Below are 25,231 nucleotides of genomic sequence, written 5' to 3' on the forward strand. Positions count from 1 at the left end.
TTTGGGGTCAGTATTTGTTAGGTCCTTTTCTGGTGACCCAATGTCAATTCAGGAATTGGGCATCCCAGCTCAGAAAGTGTGTTGGCGTTGACCTGGGGTTGGGATTGGAGTTTTATGTAAGGTTTGGGGTTCAGAAGAGAGCACTGGGGTTCATAACAAGGTAGCTATTGGACTTTAGGGTTCATCTAGGAATGGGGGCTCAGTATTGGTACCAGGGTTGGTGCTATTGTCACTATCAAGCTTAAAGCTCAGGTGGTGAGAGGTGATCAGGAGGTTTAGAGTCAGAATTGGTATTTGGGCTCCATATGGGGCTTCAGATTTAAATCACTGCTTGAGCCAATTTCAGATTCAGGGGTTTGAACTCAATATTGAGTTGGGGGGTGGGTCGGGGCTCAATATTCGATTTGCATCAGTATGGGGAGGACTTGGGGGTAGTATCAGATTCATATTGGGCCTGGGAACCACTAGTAGGATCTGGACCTCGTATGGGAGTTTGGGTCTGTACATGCTCATTATCGGGGTTCCGGTTCCATACCGGGAGTTCCAGTCGTTTGCACGCGGGGTTGGGCTGCGGCCTCGCCGGGCCTACTTGGCTCCGCGGTTCTCTGAGCGAGAGTGCACGAGGGGAGGGGCGGCGCCGGGCACGAGCACGGCAGGGCAGGGGCGCGGGCGCGGCGAGCGGGGGCGCGCGGCTGGAGCTGGCGCGGGAGCGGGAGCGGCGGGAGCGCTGGCGGTGGCGGTGGCGGCGGCGGCCGAGGCGGCGGCTCCAGCTCCGGCTCTAGCTCGGTGGCGGTGGCGGGAGTGGGACCCGGGGGCGGCGGCGGAGGCAGAAGAGGAGAGAGAGCAGCAGCCTCAGCGGCTCGTGGGGGACATGCGGACCGACGGCCCCTGGAGAGGCGGTGAGTGGCCCCCCGACAGTCCCCTCCGCATTTGTTCCTGCCCCACAGCCCCCGCCCTCTTCCCGCGTCCGCCCAGCGGAGCTGGTGGCGGTCCCGGGGGGCTTGGGGCGCCGCTGAGGCCGGGCCGCGCCCCCACCTGCCGCGCCCGCAGCCTCTGCTCGGTCCCCCCTCACCCGGCGACTCCTCCTCGCGCTCACCGCCCCCCCCCACCCCGCCCGCGGCAGACGCGCCCCCCACCGCCGCCGGCTGACCGGCTCCTCGTCGCCCTCCCCCGCCTCTGCCGGCCTCCCCGCCGCACCTGAGCCGCAGCCCGCGCCCCCCCCAGTGCAAAGTTTCCCTTTTGCATTGGTGCTCCCCTCCCCCGCCCCGCCCCACCGCCCCCCTCCCCCGGCGCGGACGCGCTCTGGGGGCGGCCCTCCGCCTCCCCCGACCACCCTGGCCCCGGGTGGGTCCAGGCCGCGCCCCCGCCGCACCGGCGCCCCCTCCCAGCCGGCAGGGGATCCGCAGCGACGCGTCCCCGGCTCGCTCGCTCGCGGCCCTGGCGCACGTGCGGTCCCGGGGTGCGCCAGGCGCGAGTTTGGAACCCTCACCCCCCTCCGTCGCCAGCGCGGGCTGGGGAGGGGCCGGGGCCGGGGCGGGTTGTCCCCACCCCCACCCCGTGCCGGGTCCAGAAGGCCCTGGAGTGACCTGCCCCGGGAGGACGTGTCCACTCGCACCCTCTCCGGAAAGTTCACTCAGTCGCCCGCGTCCCGTCCCGTCCCGTCCCGGTGTGCCCCAGTCCTCATCGCGGTGCCCACGTTTATCTCCCTTCTTTCTCACTTTCCTTGTGTGTCCCGGTCTCTATCTCTGCCCTTCAACATCTCTGTATCTCCGTCTCCCTGTGTCACTGCCTGCCAAATTCACCTCCCCCCCACCCGCCGCCACCCGCCGCAATCTCAGGGTCTGTCTCTGCTCTCCCTCCTCGGTCTCTGTTCTCTCCTCCCGGGTCTCTGTGCTCCTCCTCGGGGCTCGCTGTGGCCCCCGCCCCCACCTCTGAGTCTCCCTTCCTGGGTCTCTCTGTCTGGTCTCTCCCTGGTCTCTTGGCGTCTCCGCATTCCTCTGCTAGGCCCCCTCCCCATTTCTGTGGAATGCTGCCCCTCTGGTTCTTCCATCCCAGGGTGGGGGAAGGGCCGGCCTTTCTCCCCATTTCAACATTCCCCCAACACCCCAGTGCAGGGCCCCTCGGTGGGTGGAACAGGTTGGGGAGTGGGAGCCTGCCCCTGTGTGAGCCGGGGAATGGAAGGGAGGCTGCCAGTGTGAGGGGATCCTCTGGATTCCCCTGGGGACAGCGACGCAGAGCTTGGGCGGCCCGACTGCTGAGTGTCGGTGATTAAGGCTCCACTTTGGCTCCTGAACAGACAAGGGCAGGCATCCAGAGTGACCCTGTGCGGGATCTGGCTGGAGAATCCAGGAAGTGCCCTGGGGTGAGAGGCTGGAAAAGGAGCCCCGTGGTGCTTCCAGTGGGGCCTTGGATAGTGAGGGATCCCCTGAGAAGGGAAAGGGTCTGCGGAGGGATTCTTTCGGAGGCAGCAGGGATCTGTTGTGATCCAGAGGAGGGTTCTGGCAGGAAATCTCGGGAAATTCTATGCTTGGCTCCTTATTAACTCTTGCTTCAAGAGAGCAAGAAAATCCCGGTTTTTCACTGATTATATGTACAAACCTAGGACTTCAGGAAGCAGCAGGTGTAACTCCCCAAGCACAGCTCCCCACATCCGCAGCCCTGGGCACAGGCCACACACTCACACTCCCTCATCTCCACACTCAGCTCACTCCACTTACACATCCATTTGCCTCACTGCCCTCACACTTGCACACTTGGGCCTGCATGGCAGCCAGAGAGCAGAAATCTGCTGTGCTTGCATGCCCTGCACCAACCACTTCATGCTTGTGCTCTCACAGCACCACCGTGCACACCCAGGGAGGGGCGTGTGCACACTCACAGTCTTGTGCATCCTCGTGCCCACTTTCTTGCACATTTTTTGCTTGCTCAACGTCCTCATCATTTGAAATGTCTCTATAGTCGTGTTTTCTTTTCCATGTGTTCTTCCTCTTTCCTCTTTTCTTCCCTTTAACAAGGAAGTTGTGTTGATATTATTCCTTCCTTCCTCCCTGTCTTTCTCCCCCCAGCAGCTCCTGACCTTCTCTCTGTCCAGCTTTGTGCACCCTGTGAGGTGGCTGTGGTATCGGGACTTCTAAGAGAGGAGGCTGGATCTGAGTGGTGGTGAAGCAGGGGTTTTTTGGGGGCACATGGGGGGTATAGTAAGCAGAGACTGGCTAAAATTTTTCTTGGAAATTGTATTGGAATGCAACAAAATGCTGGCCCTGGCAATCTGTGCTCCCCTCACTCTCCCCCCTCACCCTAACTGTGCAAGTCCATTACTGAGGGCCCTTGGTCAGGGGCAGGTGGGAGCTAGACCTTCTCCACAGAGGCTGTGACACACAATATAGCTTTCACTTTCTGACTTGAGACCTTGAGGAGCTCATTTCCTCCCTAAGGCTCAGTTTTACCCCCTGTAAAATGGGGCAGCTAATCCAAGGCTGTTGTGAAAATCCAAGGGAACTGGATGATAGTTCAGTCAGCAGCAGTGGCATTTGCTTCCATTGTGATTATGACAGTGCTGTGTGCTTGGGCCAGGCTTGCAGCCAGGGTCTTGCCCTTGAGAAGCTCATGGTCCCTGGGGGAACAGATTGCATCATGGGAGTGTAGAGCAATTCAGTAACCTCTTATTGATTGCTAACTGTGTGCCAAACTCTGGGCTAGGCACTTTCAGCCAGGCTGCTTTGCTTCCTGTGGGACTGACAGCTGTGTGGAAGAGGCAGCCCACCACCCCTTAGGAGCTACTGAGATTGAGCTCATCATGAGTTCACCTAAAGCAACTTACATTCTGAGCTGAGGTTAGAAAGTTAGGGGTATTTAACATGAAAAGGCAGAGGGGAGAGTCCAGAGGCCAACGTGAGATAAGTCTCAGAGGAGACCAAGAAGGGGCTATCTGAATTGGGTTTTGAGAGATGAGTAGGAGTTTTCCAATTGAAGACAGGGCATTCCAGACAGGAAAAAACAGTACGAGTGAAGACTCAGAGGTCTTGTTATTTGTGGGGTATCAGAGATACAGTGGATCACAGAGGGCCTTGAATGCCCGCTTAAGTAGCTGTGACTTTATTCTGAGAACACAAGGGAGACCCAAAGGATTAAAGCCTGGGAGTGGGAGGTGCAGAGTGTGTTATGATCAGATTTGTTTCTGGAAGAGGATTCTGTGGTTATGGGAAATGGATGAAGGTAGGATGCTCCGTGAGGAGGAGGAGGGATCAGGTAAGTCAGGTGAGAGGATGGTGGCTTGGATAGGGCAGTGGCATGGAGCCATTTAGAAGGCACATTTATTAAGACAGGATGATTTGTTGGATGTGGGGGTGAGGAAGAGGGAGGAGTCCAGGTTCTTGGAAGTGAAAAGTGGGGCCTTCACAGAGCTAGGGACTTAGGAGGAGAGGTAGATTTGGAAGGCAGATAATGAGCTCAGGGTTGGACACATTGCTTTGAGATGCAGCATTTGAGGTTGGGGCAGGGTGGGCGGACCTCCAGCAGGGGGTTGAGTGTGAGCATCTGGAGTTTGAGAGAGAAGCCTCGGCCTGTGAAAGGATGGAGTTATGTGAGTGTAGAGCTGTGCTCATCAAGAGAAGACAACCTCAGTGGTTAAGACCACAGACTCTGGTTTCTAACTGCTGGGGTTCAACTCCACTTAATAGCCGTGTAACTTTGAGCAAGCTTAACATCTCTGAGTCAGTTTTCTCATTTGTCAACTGCATGTAATAAAATTCGGTGCCGTATAGGGTTGTTGTGAGGATTAAAGTTAATGTGCTGCAAATGCTTAGGACAGGGCCTGGCATCTAGTAAGCACCAGGTCAGTGTTAGCCATTGTTATTGTGATCAACATGGGTGGTGCACACCCACCTCCAGAATGAGGGGCCTTTACGAACCACCTTGTTAAGGTGAGGGCACCTGCTCATCTAAAGTAGCTGCAGTTCTGAGCTTAGGCTAGCAAGTTGGGGGAGCGCACAAAGGGAGTGCCCAGCTCTCATCCCTCATCGTGTTTATGCAACTGTGTGTGTTGCTCGGGTATTTTTGATCTACAGATGGGCCCGTATGGGGAGACTAGGGCAAGAAGCCCTGGAGATGAGACCCTGTGTTTGGAGTGGATGGAGGGGATTCTCAGAGGGGCAGACTCAGCATGTTCACTTGCCCATTTCCCTCACCCCGCCTGAACCCTGGGTATCTAGTGAGGTTCTTTATTCCCACATCTGCCTCTGAGGTTCAGGTGCACCAGTATTTCGTGTGTCCCCAACCTCCAGATCTGAAAAGGATGGTTCTCGCTCCTCGGCAGTGTTGTAGCTGCTGCATCCAGGAGCTGTTCCTGGTGCAGCCGAAGGGGCTTGCCTGAGGGTTACTCTGGGGGGGCATCTGTGCTTCTCTGCATTTCAACTTGTTCCTGGTCCCGCTGCCAGGCCACGACGAAGAGCCCTGCTGGGGGCCAGCCCCAGGCTGCTGCCAAGGCCTTCTTACCTGATCTTGGTCCTGGCCACCAACCTCAGCCTTTCTGAGGCCTTTCTGGATGCCAGTCAGAGATATCTAACCTGTTTCCGGTACCAGTCAGGTTCCCTCTGAGTAGCTTTCTAGTTGATCTTCTGGGTTTATGCAGTAGTTCTGATTGTTCTGGGCTTATCTTAGGATGAGTCTCTAGAGTAATTCTGGCGAAGCTGGGGGTGATTCTGATTGTCTGTCTAGGTGGGTTGGGGGCCAGTCTGATCCTGGACTGGTGTGGTTCCAGGTGCCGTTGAATCCTGCCCTGATGCCAATCTGTGTGCTCTAGGGTCTTTCCAAATGCCCGTTTCATCTGTTCTCGGACCGCCTTTGGCCATTTGGAGCACATACCTTTTTCCAGGTGTGGCTCCTGCTCAGTTTAGGTCCCATCTGTGGACACCGGCCCCCCCCCCCCCCCCCCCCCCCCCCCGTCTCCTGGTGTGGCCATGGAAGTGGCAGTATTGCCAGCTGGCTTGGGGGTGCGGGGGTGGGGATCGGATCCTCCCTGTTCTCGCCTGGGACTCTGCTCCTCTGCCCCAGGGTCCCTGAGCAGCGGCAGAGCCAACAGCCTCACATCTGGCACTGTGAGGCCCCGCTGGCGTCCCCAGACAAATGGGCCTTTGAGTTTCGGACACGGAAGCTGGTTTGTCTGGCCAGACCCGCCTGACGGCCTGTGTGCAAGGAGCAGTGGCCAAAGGGAACTTTGTGGAGAAACTCAATGGTCTGGGGGAGGGGAGCCATCCTGAGTGAGTCCCAGGACTATTGGTTCTTGGGGGCTGGGGGTGATGGAGGCAGGAGAGCGTGAGGCCCACAGGGTCAGCGCGGATGGTACTGGGCTGGTGGGTCTTCCATCAGTGAGGACATCTCCCGCGTTGGCAAAGGTGGTCAGTCTCAAGTGAGGACGATTCCCAGACACAGGAGGCTGGCCCGGGCTGGTGAGGACCCCCTCCCTGAGCCCCATTCCGTGTGTCGGCTTTGGGAGGAACTAAGATGGCATTGCTGTGGGGCGGGGATCCATGTGCATGTGGGGGCAGGAGGTTGAGGATAAGCCCGTTTCGAGGTGTAGCTTATGTCTAATGGGCACCAGCGGTGCCAAGTCGCTGAGCTGTGGTGAGGTGGTGATGAGATGGAGTGGGCGTGCCTGGCCCCTACCCCCACCCAGAATGGTGCCCACACTGGTGGAGGCTCAGTAATGGTTCTAGAAGGAAGGGGCCGGGCTTTGTTGCTCTATGTGTGCCAGCGGAGGAGGCATCCAGGGCACGCCTTCATTTTAAAAATTATAGAGAAGCAGAAAGTCAAAAATAAATATTGTTTCTAAAGCTTCTTTGAAGGCTGCATGTATGCTGGTGTGGTTCTTCGAAGCTGGCCTGTTTTCTGTGAACTCATTCATGCATTCATCCACTCATTCAGCAGACCTGGATGGAGCACCTACTATGTGCCAGCTCTATGCTGGGTATTGGGGATACAGAGCTGGACCGGGCACACACCCCGCTTAGGGGTGTGACTCAGCGACCACTCAGCAAATGTGTAAATAAATAAATCATCACATTTGTGGTCACTGCTCCAAAGCAAGGCCCAGCATGTAGTCTAGGACTTCATGTGAGAAAGAACCATTGGCCCTGAGATCTGAGGGGTAATTGGCTAGAAAAACATGGCTAGTGTGTTCCTGGCAGTGGCATAGGCTGGGAGATTGGAAGAAACGTGGCACATCTGAGGATCAGAAGAGGAAGTTCTTGCAGTTGGCTGGTGGGAGGGAAGGGAGCATGGGCAGGTAGTGCTGTAGAGGGGGCCTCGCCAGCTGCTCCACTGGCTGGATGGTTATGCCGAGGAGTTTGGACACAGTTTTACTACTGAAGCCAGCGACTTGGTCTGTGTTGTTTGCAGCTGTATCCTGGGTGGCTGGGAGCAAGTCTGGCACATAGTAGGTGCTCAGGAGTATCGAGTAAGCGAGTGAATGAGTGAAGTGAAGGGCATTGTCACTAAATGGGGATCTCCCTTCAGGAACAATTCCATAACCTGCTTTTTCCCCTCCCTGCATAAACAGTAAATTTTGAATGTCTTTCTGTGTCAGTAGTTATTCTGCTGTGAGGAAATTCTTAATGTTCTCATTCTATCCACTCTCTCCAGGAAGGAGCAGAGGCCTCGGTTATCCAAGTGTGCTGGTTGTCCAAGAGTAACTGGTGTGAGCAAGCAAAGACCTGGTGAGTGTGCCCAAAGTGTGCGGGGTGTGCGTGTGGCTGAGAGACGACGGAGGCCTGGACCAGGGCGGCGGTGATGGAGGTGGAGAGAGGGGTTTTGAGTTCTCTGAGGGAGGTGGAGTAGATAGGACAGGGTGAAGGATTGAATGTGGGGCATGAGGGAGGGGAGGTGTCAGGGATGCTGCCCGGGTGTCTGACCGGAATGGATGATGGAGGTGGGTGGGGACTGATGCACAGCATGTCGGCTGCTGTAGGTGTGAAATAGGCTTCTGGGTGACATCCTGGGATCGCTGCTTTTCCATTTACCGTGTTTCTATAGAAAAGACTGTTCTCTTCAACTGCCGATTGTGGTAGGATCCGGAGCACCTCATTCCTAGTCTCCTTGAGGTCCACTTCTCTTTTCTTTCCGCTAGAAGCACAGGTGGGTGGGTTGGAGGGTTAGGCTGGAATCAGAGCATGATGGGCCTTGGATGCCGGGCTAAAGACTGGACTGTTTGCTGAGGGTGATGTGGCGGCATTGAAGGCTCTTGAGCAGAGAAGCAGCATTGGTGCATTCCTCTACCTATTTTCCCATCCTTTTGCCTACTTATGAAACATTGTGTCTACTGTGAAATAAAGCAGCCAAGCAAAGTGAGCTAAAAAGGGGGCATTGGTTTGCGTGCACAATGGATTGGGAGGGAGTGACCAGAGGCACGGAGCCCACTTAAAAGGTAGGCGGTTGCCCTGGCCAGGTAGCTTGGAGTGTCATCCCGTGCACCAAAAGGTTGCGGAAGGTCAGGGCACATACCTAGGTTGTGGGTTCTATTCCCAGTTGGGGCGTGTACAGGGGCAACCAATCAATTTTTCTCACATCAATGGCCCCCCCCCCTCTCTAAAAATCAATAAATGTATCCTCGAGTGAGGATTTTTAAAAAAAGAGGGCGGTTGGTGAAGGTCTTACTGGCGTGGTGGTTCGATGGGTGCAGGGCAGATTCAAACGTATTGACCCGCTATTGACCCGCTGGGTGTGTGGGATGAGGAAAAGGGAGCATTTGAGGAGGACTGGTTGGCTTGGGTGCCCGGGTCACGGTGGCACTGTCACTGAGATGGGGACCTGGAGGAGGAGCGGGATGGGGGAGGATGAGTTCCTGTCGCGCCATCCTCTGAGAGCTTGAAGGCAGAGCCCAAGACTGTCTTGTTCATCATCCTGCCTCCTGGCTCAGGGCCCAGCAGGGCTCACTGAACAGTTCTGCACAGACGGCTGAAGGAAGAGGGCGTGGAAGAGAGGGGTCTGGCCTGGGCAGGGGCGGGGAATGAGCGTGTATTGGGCATCTGCCTGGGGCCAGGTCCTGTGCGGTGAGATGGACATTGAGGTTATTTAGAAGCAGCAGCAAGAAAGGACTTGTCACAGGTGAGAAGGGTCAGATGGGGAGGGTGGGTGTGGGAATACCTTATATCCGTTTACCTGTCCATTCTGAGATGATGGATCTTACCTACCTGGGAGCCCAATCTTACCAGAAAAGGTGCCTGCAAGTGAAACCCCCTGTCTTCTGGGGAGGCCACTTGCTGCTGGCATGTGTGAAGGTGGGGTTCCTGTAAAGCTCTGTTTCTGGAGGCAGTGCTGACTTGGAGGGGGAGGGGAAGATGAGGCCCAGGGACAGCTAGTATAAGCGTTTAGCCAGGCTGAGGCCTCCTTGGGTCCGGGCCCAGGGTGCTCGTAGGGGACTGGGCTCTGGGGCAGGGTCCAGGGCAGATGCTAGGCTACGTCAGCGAAAGATCGTGCTGTCTACGTCAGGGTTTTTCAACCTCAGTACTGTTGACATTGACCAGATAACCCTTTGTTGTGGAGGCTGGCCTCTTATACGATGTCTGTAGGATATCTAGCAGCCTCCCTTGTTTCTTCCCACTAGACGCCAGTAGCACCTGTCCCCCACCCCTGTCCTCAGTGTTGACAAATGTCTCCAGGCATTGTGTAATGTCCCACGGGGGATGGAACCACCCTGGGTTGATATCACCTCTTGCTGCCTTTACTAATCTGTACAAACCTGGAAAACTGGGGGTGGCCAGTCCAGGGAGCCAGTTAGTGATGGGTGGGTCACTTGAGCTGAGTTCTGAGAGGTGAGCAGGTGGGGACAGGAGAAGGGCCTTCTTCTCAGCAGAGAGAGCAGCAAGTGCAGAGGCCCCGGGGACAGCCACATCGGTGAGCATTACCCCAAGGGAGGCGCCACTCCCCTGCGGAGGGAGGCTGAGGGCTGGTGGCCTGGGATTATGGCTGTAGGAAGGTGCCTCTGCTGGTCCCTTGGGTCTGCCCCCAAAGCTAAGCCTCTGCTGGACCTTATGCCCTCCTCCTCTCTCCCCGCCCCGCCCCCCGAGACTCTGGGACACTCTTTCTAATCTCCCCTCCATTCTCAGGGGAGACCGGGAGCTGAGGGGGCCCAGCTGTGGGCGGGCAGGCGAGCTGTGGCTGCGCTCAATGACAGGCCAGCTGGCTGGAAGAGAGACAGGCAGCCTGCTGTCGGCTGCCTCCTTCCCCAGGGCTGGGGTCCCGGCTGAGCCTGTGATTTATTCCGGTCATAATTCGGCGGTTGGTTTGGTGAGAGTTGGAAACATGTTGGTTTTCCCTTCCCAAGTGTAACAAGCCTGTTTCCGCCTCCGTGGCCGCTGCTGCAGTGCCACGCCGTGAACTGTCCAGGACGTGACAAAAGGGCTCGGTTAGCTGCCCGCTGATTAGAAGATGAACAGCTTCCAGCTCTCGCTGCCCTCAGGCTCCTCTTGCTCAAACACCAGCCTCTCCCCTTGGCCGGCGCTCTGTGGGGCCCTGGAGACCCCTCCTTCTGCTGGTGTCCATTTTGGGGCCCCAGCCTCCTGGGAACCAGGATTCCGGCCTGGGGAGGCGACTGAAGGAACAGGTGGTATTTGGAGATTAATTAATATTTGTGAATAACAACACGTGCCAAAGGGAAACAAATCAATCTGTGTTTGCATATTCACGAGGAGGTCAGAATGATCCCCTCTGTGCTCCAGCCAGGGAAACACCCCCCCCCCCCATTTCTGGCGTCACAGGGCCCCCAGGGGGTGGGGCTCTAAGGCTGACAAGGGTGGCTAGGTTGGGCTGTGTGAAGGTGACGTGACCTCTGTGTAACATGCATTTCCATGACGATTGTATTGAGTCCCGTGGCTTGGTGTGGTGCCTGCTCCCTCCTCCCTTTTCCCTCAGAGAAGTGACTCCCAGGGTCTTTGATTTCACAAACCAGTACAGTTTCCAAAAGCACTTGGGGGCCTGATATGGGGTTGGCAATTTTTTATTTTGTCAAATAAAGACATTATTTAAAAAAAACACAAAAAACTGCTATCTGCTACCACCATCATTTCATACCAGAAAGGACATTTTAACACCAAGGACAAAATTTGAAAATAAAGGACAGTTCTTCCCAAGAAAGGGCAGTTGGCAGTTTCACACTGACAGCAAAGAAAAAGGGTATATTGTATATTAAAAGCCATTCTGAATGTAGGAAAATTACATTTAATTATATTCTGCAGCATCATACAGCGTGGAGTTTGTTTTCCTGTCCATGTCAGTTCGTTAGAACCGATGGTCCACAGTGCAGTTCAGAGATGCGCCTGCGTGTACAAATGTTCAGGCCTTGTTTCATCTCAGGTGTTAAAAGCCCAGACTCACCCAGCCGTGGTGGCGAAAGTGGATGCCCTGCTCTTAACACTGTCACGCCGGATTCTCTGCAACCCCAGCACGGCTGGCGTCGTCCCCTCCCTGCTCCTCGCCCACCTTTTTCCCACAGGTGACCCTGAGCACTCTGGAGCGGGGGCCGCCCAGGGGTCGGGCACTCTTGACGAGGCGGCCCCAGAGCTGGGAGTGGCCTGCACCACCTGACACGGGACAGGCTCTGTGCCCAGAATCTGGGGCGGGAGGGCAGCTTGCTCATGCCAGGAGCCGGTGAGGGAGAGGCCCTTCTTCGGACAGCTACATGGTTGCCTGAGTAGTTCCCTGAGAAAGTGTCTGTGTTTGTGTGTCCCCGTACCTCCTCTCTCTCTGGGCAGCCATGTCCCTGTGTCCATGGGCCGCTGGAAGAGCTCTCTGGGGAGGAAATGTCTTTTCAGCTTCTCCACCTTTGTCTGTTCTGCTTTCTGGACCTGAACAGTGTCGTGCATACCCTAGACCCAGAAACACAGGGGGTCCTGGAGTCCCCAAGTAAGAGCCACTTGTCTTTTGTCACATCCAGCTGAGGTTACCAGAAGCCCAGGTTCTCTGACACCATGGTCAGAATCTCATCCAACATTGTCCCTCGTGCTGTCTGCTCTGTGTTTTATCCCCATGGTGGCTGTGTTATGGACATAGAACCCTTTCGGTCTATAACGGGTGACACCTCTACGATAAAGTACTGGAGAGTAATACAACTGTAATGTCTACCAGGCAGCTGCACTCCCATGATGTGTGGAACCCCTACACTATGTTGATGTCTGGACCAGACAACTACCTCTGATGTCTGCACCTGGGTGTTACATTGCTGTGTGCACCAAGGCAGCTACAGGGGATTAAGCCTCTGTGATAATTATATTGGGGAGTTACATTTCAGGGTGACTGTGCTGTGTAATTGTACCTCCATAATATCTGTTTTATGTAGTTTCATCCCCTTTATGTCCGAACCAAGGAGCTATGCTCCCAGGTTGTTGTTCCTCAGGGTTGAGTCCCTGTGATATCTGCACTGCGGGGGTTCACACCGGCTGCTTTCCCTGAGGTTAAACCTTTTGAATGTTGTATTGTTGCTCCCATGATATCTGTCCCAGGGACTACAGGAGGTTGTGTCGGGACCATACCTGCTTGTCAGCCTGACAGGGCGTTTCGCCTCCTGATGTCTGCTGGGATGTTGAATTCTGTTGTTGGCTGCACCGCTGAACACAGCGCCATGATGACCAAGCCCAGATAGGGCTCTGTGATATGTGACCTCCATCCCTAAATGGCCATGCAGGGAGGGCATAATTGTGGGGGCTCCCTCTCCTGGTCTCAGCCACCTGAGCTCTGTGATCATTGAGCGGAACCCCAGGTGTTATATAGATGGGGCTGGATGCCCATATACCCCTACTTTCACAGCTCAGCTCCTGTCTCAGACTTCCGGCAAGATTCAGGACAAGGGACATCTCCCACCCATTTCCCTTTGTGTTCAGCCCGCTCCACTTCACAGTCCTGCTTGCTTTGTCCCAGCCTCTTTGCTCACCTACTGCCCTCTGATCTCATGACCTTTGACTTTCTCACTTGAGACTAGGATTCAAGTTCTAGGAAGGAGTAGAGCCATCTTTGAGCCCTGTCCTTTCGTGTTCACCTCTATGAAGGCCTCTTATACTCTCTCCCTATAGTCCTGTCACCTCCTTGCAAATTTTCTTATTGTGGGTCAACTGTGATCACAACTCTCCCACCAGAGTCAGTGCATACCACTGTAGGGCCATGAGGTATGTTCACTGTCACTCACTCGCCCTCTGTGTCTGGTGGCATTTTTAGAGCATCAGTGAGGGACTTATGTGCCAGCCCCTGCCCAGAGGAAAGTAGAAACAAAGCTGGTGGTCACTGGTGTGAATCCCCTGGAGCCCTCCATGTGGGGACATGGAAGAGGCCCTCGGGAGTTCCCCAGTGGGGCTGGGCGCGGACGCAGTGCATCTGTACTGCGTGGTGTGAGCAAAGGCCTGGAGGCACTCAGTCGGCCCAAACGTGATCTTCCCCATGCACAGGTTCCTGTCTGTGTGGGTGACACTTTGGAGCCTGTGGCTCTGTGAAGTTTGCCCATGTCCCTGCTGGGACAAGAGCAGAGGAGGTGTGGGTTGAATCTAGGGTTCAGCACCCCCACCCCTGGCCACTAGGGCCTCCCTATAGTTTCCCATTGGAATGGGAAGGTGCCATGGGAATTGGTAGGATGAGGGTAGCCAGGTGGGCAGCTGCAACTTGTCAAGAGCGTGTCCTGGCGAACCTGGACAGGTTGTGGCTTTGACTTCAAGCCTCTGATTTCTGGATCCTATCAGCCACTATCAAGTTTGTGCTCAGGTCTGCACTCAGCATGTGGGGTCTGGCCTCCTGCCTGTTCCCTCCCTGCTGAGACAGGAGGGGGAACAGGGTGCCCCAGGGGGCTCTGGAGTCCCTAGCCTGTATGGGTCTGCTAACTTCTCCCTGATCTCTGTCTCTGTCTTGTTTTGTTTAGTCTCTGTATCTCTGACCTCGTTTCCCTGTCCCTGCCCCTTACGGAGGCCAGTTGGGAAGGCAGGATCTGGGGTGGAGCGTCCCTGCCCCCTATTCAGGTTTAGGGAATGACCTGAAGGCCTCTTATACTCTCTCCCTACAGTGTGACTATTGGGCTATTTTGGGGGTGGTCACTGGAGGGTCAGTGAGGCGCCTAGGTGGTCACAGGGGTCAGAAGGTGATCATTGAATAGTACAAGGGGGGGGTCTGTTGAACTGGGTTCTGGATGGTCAGTGAAGATGAGCGGGTGTCTGGGTGGTAAGGCCAGGAGGTGGCATGGGTGGGCAATAGGGACATTGGTGGATAACAGCTAACTAGCTTGCCCTTCTCTCTCTCTCTCTCTCTTTTTTATTGATTAAGTTATTACATATGTGTCCTTATCCCCATGTTACCCCCTATCCCCCCTTCATGCCCTCACCCCCCTGTTGTCTGTGTCCATTGGTTAGGCCTATGTGCTTGCATATAAGTCCTTTGGTTGATTAGCTTGCCCTTCTCTCTGTCACAGGTAGATTGTCCTGGGCTGTGGCTGGCCGTGGCACTGGAGCTCTGGATGGCCCCTGAACCAGCCCCAAGGAGGAGGATGGTGCCCCTTGTGCCCGCACTCGTGATGCTTGGTTTGGTGGCGGGCGCCCATGGCGACAGTAAGTCTGACCCTTCAAGGTGTGGGCTCTCCCAGCTCAAAAGGTGGTGCCCCTCCTAGCAGGACTCTGGGATGGGGGCAGGACCAGCTACTAGGAAAGACAGGATGGCTATCTACCCCCCCAGACCTGTCCTAGAGAGAACCCCTCACGGAGAGCCCCCATCCATGCTTCTGGGTGCATCCTGTGGAATGCCACATGTCCCTTAAGGCACTGCAGGATTGGGCATGTCTGAGTGTTATCCTGTTTTATGGGCTGACGGTACGACATGTCCAAGATTCATGTGGTCATTGGGTGACATGCTCAGGCGTGTATTGTGTCCGCCACTGCAAATCTGTGCAGAAGGCACAGCGCGAGCCATGTCGGGGGTTGGCGTGGGAATGGGGGGGTGATGCACCAGGAATGTGAATGACCATGGAATGCCACTTGTATCCACAGATACAGAGAGGGCTCAGAAGGCAGAGCCATTATAGCTCTTCCCTGGGCTGGACCCTGGAGATTGAGGTGTGGAGACACTGAGCCCCTCCTTCCCTCTCCCCTGAATCTTCAAGTCAAAGGGGCATCCCCCTCTCCCCGGCCCTCTGCACTTGCCCAGGAGGCAGCTGGGCTCCAGCACCCCTGTGTGTGTGTTGGGGGAGGTGGGACTGTCCCCTGCCCAGATCCAACTCCGAACTTTCATCCCTTTCCTGCCGCCCTTCCCCCTGCCTGGCACTACGAGACTGGCCGCCCCGTCACCATGGTTACCATTGCTTGGTTACTGGTGGGAGGCGGGGCACAGGGCGGATTTAGCCAATCTGCACACTGAGGGGGAGGGGCGAGGTCGGAGCCAAGGTCCCTGGGGGAAGGGGCTGTTCCCAGTCTGTTCTGAGCCCAGAGGTGGCTCGGGGCCAACCCAGGGGTCAGCAGGCCATAGGGTTTTCCACACCCGCCTCTCCAAGTCGCTAGGCAAAGATCTCTCTCCTTGCTCCACACAGGCCCTTTCTCCTAATGGCTCATTAATTATTCAGGACCAGATCTGGAGAGGGGTTGGACTGGAGCTCCTGCCCTTTGTCCTCCCTGGTGGGGCTAGAAGGGCAAGAGGGAGGGGAGGTATTCCTCCCAGGGCGCGGAGGTGAGGGGTAATGGGAGCACTGAGGGGCAGGCAGTGAGAGGGCTGGACAAGCCGGAGTGGGGTGGGGATCGGGGGTGGCTGGAGGCTGCTTGAGCCTGTAGGGGCAGGTTGGGGTAAAAGTCATCAGGTGTCTCCCGCATTGGCAGGGAGGCGAAGGCTTGTCAAGACTTAGGTGTGGTCAGTAGCCCTTGGACACTGTGGCCCTTGGACATTGCTCTCCCTCCCCCACCCTGGACACACTCAGGGCCTTCAGACAGGGAGCGTGAAGCCAGAGGGAGGACCGCCCAGCTGGGCTTTCGGAGTCAACACATCCTGGGAGAATAACTGCCTTTCCCCCTGCTTCAGACCCAACATGCCCCAGCCTGTACCCCTCACTCTCATCCCCCCAAACCTGCTCGTCTTCCTGTGTTTTCTCTCCTGGCGCATGGCGTTACCACCCACCCAGCCACCCAAGTCAGAAACCTCGGCCTCCTCCGAGCCTCCTCCCTCTCATACCCCACATCTAATCCATCACCAAGTTCTGTTGTTTCTGCCTTCTAAATATCTCTGGAATGCATCCACTTCTCTCTCTGCTCCCTTCACCCAAGCCACCCTCAGCTCTGGTGTGGGCTCTCCTCTCTCTTTTCTCATAATCCATTCTTCATTCCAAAGTAAGAGTCACGTTGCAAAATGAAAGCCTAATCATGTCACCCCCCAACCCCCCTGTTTAAAACCCCTCACTGCCCTAGCTGGTTTGGTTCAGTGGATAGAGCACCGGCCTGTGGACTTAAGGATCCCGGGTTCGATTCCAGTCAAGGGCACATGCCCAGGTTGCGGCCTCTAGCCAATCAGTGATTCTCATCATTGATGTTTCTCTCTCTCCCTTTCTCTCTGAAGCCAATAAAAATATATTTAAAAAAAATAATAAAACCCCTCACTCGCCTCTCTGTTGCCTTCAGGATCAAGCCTAAGGGTCTCAGCTCTTCTTTAGGCCCTGCATTGTCAAGCATCTGCCAACCTTATCCTGCACTCTGGACCCTCCCCTCCCACATCCTCCCCCCCCATGCAGACCTCGCTCAGTGCTCAGTTCTCCCCAGGCCTCTGTTCCTCTTGTTTCCTCTGCGTGGAACACTCCTCCCCATCCCCTTCCCTGACCAGTTCCTGCTCACCTGGAGCCATCACTTCCTCCATGTGCTAGTCCTCTGTGCTCGCCTCAGATTGCATGATTGTGACTCTCTGCTTTGTTCTGCCTGTCCTATTGGACTGTGAGCTCTGAGGGATCAGGCCATGTCCAGCTCAGATCCTGGTGAATGAAGGGGTGGGTTAGGCCTGGACCCCCAGTAGGAATTGGTGCAGAGCTGAACAGTTTTTAGAGCAGAGTCAACAAAACCTTCACGCTGGTCCCTTAAGAACCAGAGGTCAGGGTCTTGAATGTAGGAACCAGCCAGAGACCCTGAAATAGGTGAATTGGGCTCTGCTCCCAGGCAGAGAACCATGAGACAGGGGCCTGGGCTGGGCCGTGGTGACCTGACCGGGGAGGCAGGGTCTGTCTTCCAGGCCTGCCTTATACTGCACCCACTTTTGGATCTGTCCCCCTGCTGTGGCCAGGCTTGAGCTGGGCTTGGGAGACTTCTAGCCAGGGGCGAGCCGCAAACGTGGGCAGGTGCTGCCGCAAAAGGTAGGGCAAGCACCCCAGAGAATTGACGACCGGAGCAGTGGAGCGTGGAGCGGACAAATGTGTTTCTATAGGACTCTTAACGAGACAGATGAGTGGGGGCCCTGGCCTCTGAGGGGAGCCGAGGGCAGGGAGGTGGGGAAGCAGCTGCCAGAGGTAGCCCAGAGGCCCCAGCATCAATGCCTCATCAGATCCAATGGAGACCTGGGCACCTGGGGCTTGGGCAGTTCCCCCAGCTTCTCGAGGGGAGGCGGTGGGGCCAGAGGTGGTCCTGAGCAGGAGGAGGTTGCTGCTGATCTGCCATGCAGGTCAGGTGCTGGACGGGAAGCATCCACACAGGCCTGCCTTCGGAACCTGCAGAGTGGGTGACTGCTGCGGGTGCTGTGACCTGGCTGGGCCCAGAGGCAGTGACCTAAGGATCTTGGGAGGAGGGTTGGGAGACTTCCTGGAAGAGGGGGAGCCCCTGCAGGGTGAGTGGGCATTTGCTAATGGGGGTATCACATAATGAGATGAGATTGGGGGAGAAGCGCTGGTGGGCCTAGGCTTCTCCATGGAGCTCCCGGGAGAGCCACAGTGAGAACCATGCCCCTTTTGTCCCCAGACCTCGCGGGATAGACAGGGATGCAGGCACCCTGGTTATGGCTCAGTTACTTGGAATCTTAGGAGCCGAGAGTCGGATGCCTGATGGCCGGAGGGGTAGGTGGTGCGTGGGGACCAGGGTCTGAGTAGCTGAGGATGTGTCTGTCATATCATCCCCCGCCCCCCCAGAGCCTGCGGAGCTGGAGCATGCAGGGTGCTGCACGCAGCTCTGCTGTGCCTCCCCCCTGTCCTTACGGGTAGCGAAGACCTGGACTCCCGTCTAGACTCTGCCCTCTGTGGGACTTCCAGCAGGCGGTTTTCTCTCTCAGGGCCTGTTTTCCTATTGCGCAACGCAGGTAATCACTGAACAGGTTAACCGGGGTCACCTGTTCAAGGCACCTGGCACGTAGTATGTACTTCCCCCATCGGAGACCGTGACCTAGGGCTCTCTGTGTGTCCCCAAGAACCCAGGGTTGTCTTTGAGCCTGCTTCCTGGGTGGGGGGCAGGGGCGGTCACCGGAGCCAGGACTAATGAGTCCCCAGCTCATTAGGCGGCTGGGGGCCTTGGGAAATCACCTCTCCAGGAGCTCCCTCCCCTGCCTGGCAGTCCCTCGCTACTGCGTGTCTGCTCTCCGCTTCCGTGTGCTGTTTGTGTAGTGTGCATGGGTACTCCGCAGGGAAGGCACAAAATAGCAGCGAGTCTCGGTGGAGGAGCCTTGGAGGGGCCCAGTTTGGCTGTCCCCAGCGCCGGACCCTGGGGGGGCGGGGTGCCCACCCACTACTAGGCCAGCCCACCGTTTCCTCTCTCCCACCTCGCATGGTCTCAGCAGCCCAAGGGTTTCTGGATGCTGAACAGGCTCCCACAGGCTTGGGGGGTGGGACGCCCGAGAGGGGCAGGGCGCACACAAAGACAAGGAGGTGCCCACGGCCCGGCCTGTCGGAGCAGGCCTGGGTGGGGGGCTGAGCTGTGCTCCAGAACACAGTGCGTGGCCCATGGTAGATGCTGTGTGTGTTTTTTTGAAAGAGTCAAGATAGGTGAGCCTGGAGAGGGAGGTTAGCAGGAGCAAGTGTGGGGAAGGGAGTGGGGAGATAGGCACAGGGTTTGGGGCTGGGGAGAGACATTGTCAAGTTTCTGCTACCTACTCACAGGTCTGCCCGGTGAACAAAAGGGGCGAGGGCTTGGCAGGGCTTTGGGACGAGGATGAGCTGGAGTTTGGTTTGGCTCCTGTGCTGTGTGAGGTGCCCTCAGGTGGGGAGGCACTTGAGGGTGTTGAGGAAAACCAGAGCTGGACCAGACTGAGGGGGAGGGACCTGCCCCCTGGGCTGCCTGAGGCTTGGGCTGCACTGCTAGTCTTGCCAAACTCTGGTGGGTGGGTGGGTGGGTGGCCAGGTGGGGCACTGGCCCCACTCCAGACTCCAAGGGGTGTTCTGCCTCCTACGTGCCCCAGGCCTTGGGCCCAGTCCAGCCTCCACACAGTACTAAGGCCTTTCCCCTGCTTGCTTTCTCCTGACCCATACCTGTCTGAGAGCCACTCCCCCAGTTTCTGGTTCTTTGTTTGGTGCTGAGGCCCTGCCCCGCCCCCAGGCACACCTGCCTGGCCATTCTGGTTCAGCAGGTTCCAGCTCCGGTTTCTGTGCAGACTCGTTGAGACTGAGCCTTGGAGGGTTTGAGGGTTCCTACCCGGGCTTCCCTCCCTGGTGGAGGGGGCTTCCCCCTGGTGTGTGAGGGGCTGCAGACTCCATCCTCTGCAGGCCTCCTCTTGTCTGTTGCCTCTCCACTTGTTCCGCACCCCTGCGTGCCAGGAACTGGGTCGGGCACTGCAACAGGACAGGAGGCAAGGGAGGCATGGTGTCTGCCCTGCCCAGGGCTATTGTCCTAGGTGGGGAAGCAGCTATGACTCAAATACTCCCCAAAATGTGGAAAAAGTGATAACCTTACACACGTACACCACACACACAGGAGCAGTGCTATGAGAGAGGCAGGTGGAATGACCAGAGATCTTTAAACCAGGAACTGAGCTCATGGAGGTGGGGACGATGACAGGGGGACCGAAGAACATTTCCTGAGGAAATGAGTTTTAAATTGAGTTCAGAAAGGCAAATAGGCGTTAGTGGGTAAAGAGGTATGTGGAAGAGAACCAGCCTGTGCAAAGGCCCTGAGGCCGGTTGCTTACCCAGGGGATGGGAAGCCAGGGCTCTGGGGTCAGGCCTGTCAGGGCCCTGACTGCCATGATAGTTTAGATTTTGTTTTGAGAGCAGCGGGAGGCCTTTGGAAAGTTTTGATCAGGGAAGAGAGGCTGTAAGTTCACCCTGGCTGCTGAATGAGGAACAGGCTGGAGGGGGCAAGACTAGAGGCAGGAACACTGCCTGTTAGGTTGGTGGAAGGTCCAATTAGGGGAAAGGGTGCCTGTGCCAAGGTGGTGGCAGTGCAGGAGGAGAGGAGGACGGTCTGGAGGTCCTCAGGTGTGAGGAAGGGTGCACAGTGTGTGTAGCGATGGACAGGAGGTGCCGCCGCACCCCCCCCCCCCCCCCCCGCGCCTATGGAGCCTGGGTGGACAGTCCTGTCGCCCATCTGAACGAGTCCTGAGGACCTATCTGAAAGAGACAGGCCGAGCAGACGACTGCAGACTGGGGGCGTCCTTAGCCTCCTTCAGAGGACGGCCGGGAGAAGGGTGGGACAGACAGGCTTCCTGAACCTTGGTGTTGTCCCCATGGCACTCTGGCCCCCAGCCGGCTTATGTGTTTCCCCAGCGAGGCTGTGCCTGGCTCCTCCAGCTCCTTCGAGAGCAGTCAGGTGAGTCCCTGACTTGAGGATTCGGAACTCCAGATCCAACCCTGGCTCTACCCCCAAATCACTCTGTGATTTGTCCTTTATTTAACCTCCCGAGTCTCCATTTTAGAAATGGGGATGATAATACAACCTACCTCCTGGGATTGTTTTAAGACTTACAGTGCTAAGGGCCGCCCTCACGCACGGCCCACCGCGTGCGGAGCCTGTGGGAGCAGTGTACAGGCATCACATTCCATCTGCACAGACCCTGTCACCAGCACCATTGTGCAGATGAGAACATGGAGGCTCAGAAAACGTGGTTGGCTCAGTAATTACATAAAGCCTCTGGAGCCCCCTGGGCCCTGGGGCGCTCAGTAAGATGGGTTCCTCCCTGCTCCCCACAAGGCTAAGCCCCCCTTACTCTCTGTACCTGCAGCTTCACTCCTGACCCCTGTGCTCCCCCTGAACCCTCCCCTCTCGGGGACCTGCCCCATCTGCTGTCCCTCCTCTCTCCACTGGATTGGCACCCTCTTCCTCTCTGCTGGCTTCTTCCCATCAGCATTTAAACATTGTCTTTACCTTCTTAGAAAAGAGAAAATGTGAAAAATCTCCAACCCTCAGGCTCTCCAGGTGCCATATTTTCTTTATCTTCCCCGTTACAGGGTCACTTAACTCCTCTCTCCACTTCTTCACCTCACACTCCCCCCTCGGCCTTCTTTGGTCTGGCTCTGGCACCCACCACTGGCCCTGCTCTTGATGAGGCCTCCGCCAATACCATGAGCACTGTCTTGTGCCTGGTGCTTTGGAATCAAACAGGCTTGAATTCCAGTCTCGGATGTGCCACTCATTGGCTGTGTGACCTTGGACAAGTGACTTGACCTTTCTGAGTCTGTAATTGGGGGTAATACTGACGAAGGACTAAATGAGATAAAGTACCTGGTGCAGCGTGGGTGCTTAGCGAAGTACTTGTCGTCATTGCACGCACACATTTCGGTGCCAGGGACCCGGCCAAGCCTGGATGCACCCACACTGAGCAGGTGGACTGAAAGGTCATTTCCCACGGTATTAGCCTTCCTGGAGCTGTTCATTGGCCTGATTAATAGGAAATGGATCCTCTGTCAGGATTAACGAGGTGTTGCTATGTCTTAGTGAGGGCCGGGCTTCTCCGGTCCTGTGACCCTGGCTGGTGGGGTTCACAGGGGCTGGTGCTCCAGGTGGGCTCCTGGTGATGTGGGCATGGCAGTACAGGGGCTGGACCCCCTCCTCTCTCTGCCTCCCCGCCTCCCTGTGGACACTTTGGGGAGACATCCAGGCTGTCAGAAGCCAATAATCCTATCAGTGGGGGCAGGGTGAGGGGGCAGATTTACAGGAAAGCATTCACCTGGGAAAACGTCCAGAGACACTTAGGAGGTGGAATGTCTAGACCTCTGGGACTGCTGGTATGTGGGGGCCGGAGGAGTCATGGTTTCTCGCTTGAGCCTTGGGGTAGATGAAGGTACCATCCCTGAGGGGGAAAGCAGTGTGGGAGAAACAAATCTGGGGGAGATGCTGGGGCTGTTCCTAGCAGCTCTCAGCATGCCTTTGTCCTAGAGCTTGGAATTGATGGGGGGATGGGAGACAGATGTGTAGTAGTTAAAGCATGGACTCCAGACTCAGAATACCTGAGTTCAAATCTCAGCTCCACCACTAACCTGCTGTGTCACATTGGGCAAATCCCTTAGCCTCTCTGTGCCTTATTTTTCTTCTTTATAAGCAGAGGTAATTATAGCACCCACTTTATACGTCTGCAGCTGTCTGAAGTGTGCCTGGCACATAGCACTGCATAAGGGTTAGGTGTTACCGTTATTTCTTCTGTAGGTCTTTTTTGCCACGACCCCATCCCCATGACTGCCACCTAGTGTTGGCCATGTCTGTAGTGACTGTCTTGTGCTGACGTGGTGTCTCCATCTCTCCAGGCAAACCTGTCTTCGTTAAGGTCCCTGAGGACCAGACTGGGCTGTCGGGAGGGGTGGCCTCCTTCGTGTGCCAAGCCACGGGGGAACCCAAGCCGCGTATCACGTGGATGAAGAAGGGGAAAAAAGTCAGCTCCCAGCGCTTTGAGGTACGTCCTCGGGCGGGAGGTGTCAGATCGGGCTCAGGGTCTGCCTACTGCAGCGTCTGGTCCCACATCTACTGCCCGCGATCTCTCTCTCCGGGGGCCTTTTGGAGGCAGGAGGATGGCTGGCCCAGAGCAAGTTGTGACCAAGTGTCTGTCCTCTGACAGGTAATTGAGTTTGATGATGGGGCAGGGTCCGTGCTGCGGATCCAGCCGTTACGGGTGCAGCGAGATGAAGCCATCTATGAGTGCACGGCCACCAACAGTCTGGGAGAGATCAACACGAGTGCCAAGCTCTCGGTGCTGGAAGGTAAGTGCCATGGAAGGACATGGCATGGTGGGTGGGTAGACGGATGTCTGGGAAGAACCAGCCAGCCAGCCCTGTCCCTGCCCTGCCCCTGCCCTGTGTGTTTGGGAGAAAGGAGAACTGGACATTCTGTGGTTGAGCAGTGGACAGGGACGGTTGCTGGATCTGACCTGGATTGTTTGGCTTGTGCTGAGGCTGTGTGCCTAGGGTCTTTGTATTCTGCTGAGATGGGGCATTTATCTGGGGGGGGGGGGGGGGGCTCTAGGGTGTGACTTGAAATGTGGGCTACAGCTGTGTATCGCTTGGGTTACGTGGCTCTTCGCAGTGGATCAGATTTTCCCGTGGGCTTCAGAGAGCTGTGTTCCTGTTGCAAGGGCCCTAGATGGGGATTGGGGCCGTGTGTGGATTTTAGTGTCTTCTCTGCCTTGATGGCTCCTCCATTCATTCACAAACATTCCCGAATGCTGCCTTGTATTCAGAGGGTCTTCTGAGCAGGCCCTCTAAACTTCAATCTCCAGTAAGTGCTGTGGCGCAGCCAGGGGGCTGGGGGAGCACAGGGGAGAGGGAGCTGCTGCCTAAGCTGAGTCCTGAGGGGAAGTGGGATTTGAGTGGGTAGGCAGGAAGAACAGCATCACATGTGCCAAGGCCCAGAGGCAGGAGGGCATGGAGCTTCCTCACTGGTGTGTGGAGCTGGAGGGCACAGAGCGAAGAGGGGAAGAACACTTTAGCACTTTCCTGGGACATAGGAAGCCATAATCAGCCCCCAGCCACCATGGATTCATCAGTTTGAATGTGTCTGCATGTATTTTCAAAATACAGTATTGATTGTTGCTTTTTTTAAAAAAAAAAAAATTACAATGACATTATCCGTTCACTATTGAATACTTGATAAGTATAAAATAGCGCACAGGAAAAAATAAAAATCACCTGTTACCTTACCTCTGCTATTAACATTTGGTTAGTTCCTCATAGTCCGTTCTCCGTGCATGCAATATCTATATAACAAAAATGGGATCGCATTCTGCCCGATGATTTGCAGACTGCCTTATAAAGAAACGTATCGTGAACATCTTCCTCTTCATTAAGTATTCTTCTGCATCATTATTTTTAATGGCTGTGGGCAAGTGTCACATGGAAGTACCCTCATTTATTTAGCCATTCCCTTATTGTTGGACACACATGGTGTTCCCAGGTTTTTGCTTTTACAAATCAGGTGCCCTACACGTCCTTGCAGATAAGATGTGTTCCCCTTCCTGGTTATTTCCTTATTCTACATTCATGGAACTGGAATTGCTGGATCAAAATGGCACATTCGTTTCTAAGGTTTTCAATATTTCCAGAAGATTGTGTCAGTTTACACTCCCACCAAGCAGGTCATAAGGGGCCTCTTTTCTGCACATTCTTACCAGCAGTGGGAATTATCATTAAAAAAAAAAATCTTTGCCAAGTTAATAGGCAAAAAATGGCATCTCGATTTAATTTGCATTTCTTTGATTACAAGAGCAGTTGAGCATCTTTTCACATTGGCCATTTTTACGCTATGGCTTTATGGGTTCACACACGCATCCATTCAGTAATTCCTTTGGTCTGTGTGCCTCCTGTGAGGCAGGGCTGGGCCTCCCCCTTCAAGGAGCAGTGGAAGACAGTGGTTAAGAGCAGGGGCTCTGACGTCTCTCACCTCGTGACCTTGGGCAAGTAACTATACCTCTGAGTCTCACTTGCTCCACCTGTAAATAGAGATACCCTACCTAGCATCCAAGCTGGTTGGGAGGGTCACATATGATGCAGTTAAGCATTTCACAGGATTCCACATGAACGGTAGCTGCTGGAATGTTGGGCTAGAAGCTGCACATCCTGGGGCCCAGGCAGCTGAGCTGGCGGTGCCTGGCTTCTGTGCTGCCTGGCTTTATCTGGTGGTGCAGCTCCTACCTTTTACTCCCATGGGTGGTACATGCCTGTGGGGCGGGGGCCCAGAGGACAGGCCCTGGGCCAGGATCACTGATTGCTCAGTGTTCTGACCTGGCCACCCCTGATCTCAGGTTCCCCACTCATGACCTGAGGCCAAGTATTCCAACACTGTCCTCCCTTCTGTTGGTGTCTGCTCCAGCAGTGAGCCATCAGCCTGGCCCTGGCATTTGGGAAATGACC

At 55.8% G+C, this 25,231-nt stretch overlaps 1 protein-coding gene across 7 annotated transcripts in view; it reads left to right on the forward strand.

Annotated features, from left to right (window-relative positions):
• The first annotated feature begins 702 nt into the window (after nucleotides 1-702).
• PTPRF (protein tyrosine phosphatase receptor type F) overlaps nucleotides 703-25,231 on the forward strand; it is an 80,929-nt gene continuing 56,400 nt past the window's right edge. For 6 of the 7 annotated variants that reach the window (XM_059689850.1, XM_059689852.1, XM_059689849.1 and 3 more), the window contains exons 1-3: nucleotides 14,441-14,570; nucleotides 22,637-22,782; nucleotides 22,945-23,086. In XM_059689850.1, the coding sequence (XP_059545833.1) occupies nucleotides 14,480-14,570; nucleotides 22,637-22,782; nucleotides 22,945-23,086 (379 nt within the window). In that variant the 5' untranslated portion in view covers nucleotides 14,441-14,479. Of the gene's footprint in view, nucleotides 900-14,434; nucleotides 14,571-22,636; nucleotides 22,783-22,944; nucleotides 23,087-25,231 lie in introns of those variants that run through there. The other variant, XM_059689848.1, reaches the window with a different exon arrangement.

The sequence above is a fragment of the Myotis daubentonii genome, chromosome 3 (genome assembly GCF_963259705.1).
Source record: "Myotis daubentonii chromosome 3, mMyoDau2.1, whole genome shotgun sequence".
NCBI lineage: Eukaryota > Metazoa > Chordata > Mammalia > Chiroptera > Vespertilionidae > Myotis > Myotis daubentonii.